The sequence below is a fragment of the Nicotiana sylvestris genome, chromosome 11, assembly GCF_000393655.2.
Source record: "Nicotiana sylvestris chromosome 11, ASM39365v2, whole genome shotgun sequence".
Taxonomy (NCBI): domain Eukaryota; kingdom Viridiplantae; phylum Streptophyta; class Magnoliopsida; order Solanales; family Solanaceae; genus Nicotiana; species Nicotiana sylvestris.
The window spans coordinates 138,043,920-138,046,364 of NC_091067.1; the positions used below are offsets into that span (position 1 = coordinate 138,043,920).

Below are 2,445 nucleotides of genomic sequence, written 5' to 3' on the forward strand. Positions count from 1 at the left end.
GGCAAATCATGCTCACTGAGTTTGACATAGTATATGTCACCCGCACGGCAATGAAAGCCCAAGCTTTAGCAGATCACCTAGCTAAAAACCCTGTTGATGATGAATATCAGCCTTTGAGTACTTACTTCCCGGACGAGGAAGTAAATTCAGTTGAGGTCACATCAGAAGACACCAATGCTTGAAAAATGTTTTTCAATGGAGCCGTGAATGCAAAAGGTGTCGGGATTGGGGAAATTTTGATCTCCCCCACTGGTCAACACTATTCAGCCACAGCCCGACTTCGATTTTTCTGCACAAACAACACTGCCGAGTATGAAGTCTGACATTATGGGTATGAACATAGCAATCGACCAAGATATGGAAGAATTGATAATCTTGGGAGATTCAGATCTGATTATCCAACAAGCTCAGAGAGACTGGGAAACTCGGGATGTCAAGCTTATTTCATACAGGCAACATGTGGAAGATCTTAGTAAGTGGTTCAAGTCAGTCGAGTTTAGGTACATTCCTCGTTTTCATAATGAGTTAGCCGATGCACTCGCTACTTTGGCCTCGATGTTGCCATATCCAGGCAATGTCCATATTGACCCGCTAGAAATCCAAATCCGAGAAAGGCATGGTTACTGCAATACGGTTGAGGTGGAACTAAATGTTCAGCCATGGTATCATGATATCAAGAGATTTCTAAAAACGAAAGAATATCCCTAGCAAGCCAATGGAGACCAAAAGAGAACCATTAGAAGGCTTGCCAGCGGTTTCTTCTTGGGTGGCGAGGTCTTGTACAAAAGGACTCCAGATCTCAACTTGTTGAGATATCTGGATGCCGAAAAGGCCGGAAGAATCATGCATAAAGTGCACGCAGGAGTGTGTGGACCCCACATGAATGGATACGTCCTGGCAAAGAAGATCTTTCGAGCAGGCTATTATTGGATAATTATGGAAAGAGATTGCTTCAGTTTTGTCCGAAAATGTCATCAGTGTTAGGTGCACGGTGACCTGATTCATGCACCGCCTATAGAACTGCATCCTATGTCAGCACTGTGGCCATTAGTTGCTTGGGGTATGGATGTCATTTGGCCAATCCAGCCAAAAGCTTCAAATGGGCATAGATTCATATTAGTTGCCATTGACTACTTCACAAAATGGGTTGAAGCGGTCACTCTCAAAGCCGTCACTAAGAAAGCAGTGGTAGATTTCGTGCACTCTAACATCATCTGCCATTTTGGTATCCCTACGACTATCATTACGGACAATGTTGCAAACTTGAATAGCCACTTGATGAGGGAGATATGTGAGCAATTTAAGATCATGCATCGGAATTCGACCCCTTATCGGCCCAAAGCTAATGGTGTTGTTGAAGCAGCAAACAAGAACATCAAGAAGATTCTTAGAAAGATGATTCAAAGTTCAAGACAATGGCATGAAAAGTTGTCATTTGCATTGTTAGGATATCGCACAATTGTGCTCACATCAGTCGAAGCAACACCCTATCTACTGGTTTATGGCACTGAAGCTGTAATACCCACAGAGGTTGAAATCCCATCTCTCCGAATCATCGTCGAGGCTGAAATTGAGGATAGTGAGTGGGTCAAGACTCGTCTAGAACAGTTAACCCTGATTGACGAACTGCGGATGGTCGCAGTCTGCCACGGGCAGTTGTATCAATAAAGAATGGCACGTGCCTACAACAAGAAAGTGCGGCCTAGGAACTTTGAAGTGGGCCAACTCGTTTTGAGATGTATTCTCCCTCATCACAAGGAAGCAAAAGGAAAGTTTGCTCCTAACTGGAAAGGCCCATACATTATCAGAAAATTGTTGCCAAAAGGGGCATTGTACTTGGAAGACATTGAAGGAAATGACCCTGAAACAACTGTAAATGCAGACGTGGTCAAAAGGTATTACGTTTAACCCTTTTACGGTACCAATATTATCCGACTGGGATAACGAAGCCTTTCATTCTCGCTATCCCAAACACTTCAATCCTTCGCGAACCCTTTGAGCCGGTTACCTTTCTTTGATTAACCTCTTTGGAACCTGAAAATGTTTGTAAAAAAATCAAAAATCAAATCAAAATAAAAAAAACAAAGTTTCACTGAACTACATTCGACTTGATTCCGAAAGGATACGTAGGCAGCCTCTCTCTGGGGTTCATTCACACCAAAACAAAAATTCAAATTCCCCCAAAATGAAATGGGGGCAGATGTTATAATTGTTCGGCGATGACCCCGCCTAAATGGTTTCAAAGTTGTAATTCGACCCAAATTCCTTTTACCCCAAACCCTGTTCAAGTCCTTCCGATCAATCAGTGAGAATGTTCAAGAATCGGAGAGCGCAGCTATTTGGATCCGATGCAATCAAAATGAGAGAAATAAAATGAGAGTCTTATTGGTGAAAACCCACACTGGCACTTTAAGGCGATGGTGAGCAAAGAAACTGAAAAATGAG

The 2,445-nt window shown here is 42.8% G+C and overlaps 1 protein-coding gene across 1 annotated transcript; it reads left to right on the plus strand.

Annotated features, from left to right (window-relative positions):
- Nucleotides 1-327: 327 nt before the first annotated feature.
- On the plus strand, nucleotides 328-708 carry LOC138881724 (uncharacterized). The gene has a single exon (XM_070161973.1). It carries the CDS (start codon nucleotides 328-330, stop codon nucleotides 706-708), a length of 381 nt encoding a protein of 126 aa, XP_070018074.1.
- Nucleotides 709-2,445: the final 1,737 nt, after the last annotated feature.

Excerpts from the sequence above, each read along its gene's own strand:
- LOC138881724 (XM_070161973.1), top strand. The coding sequence starts at position 328 with ATGGGTATGAACATAGCAATCGACCAAGATATGGAAGAATTGATAATC.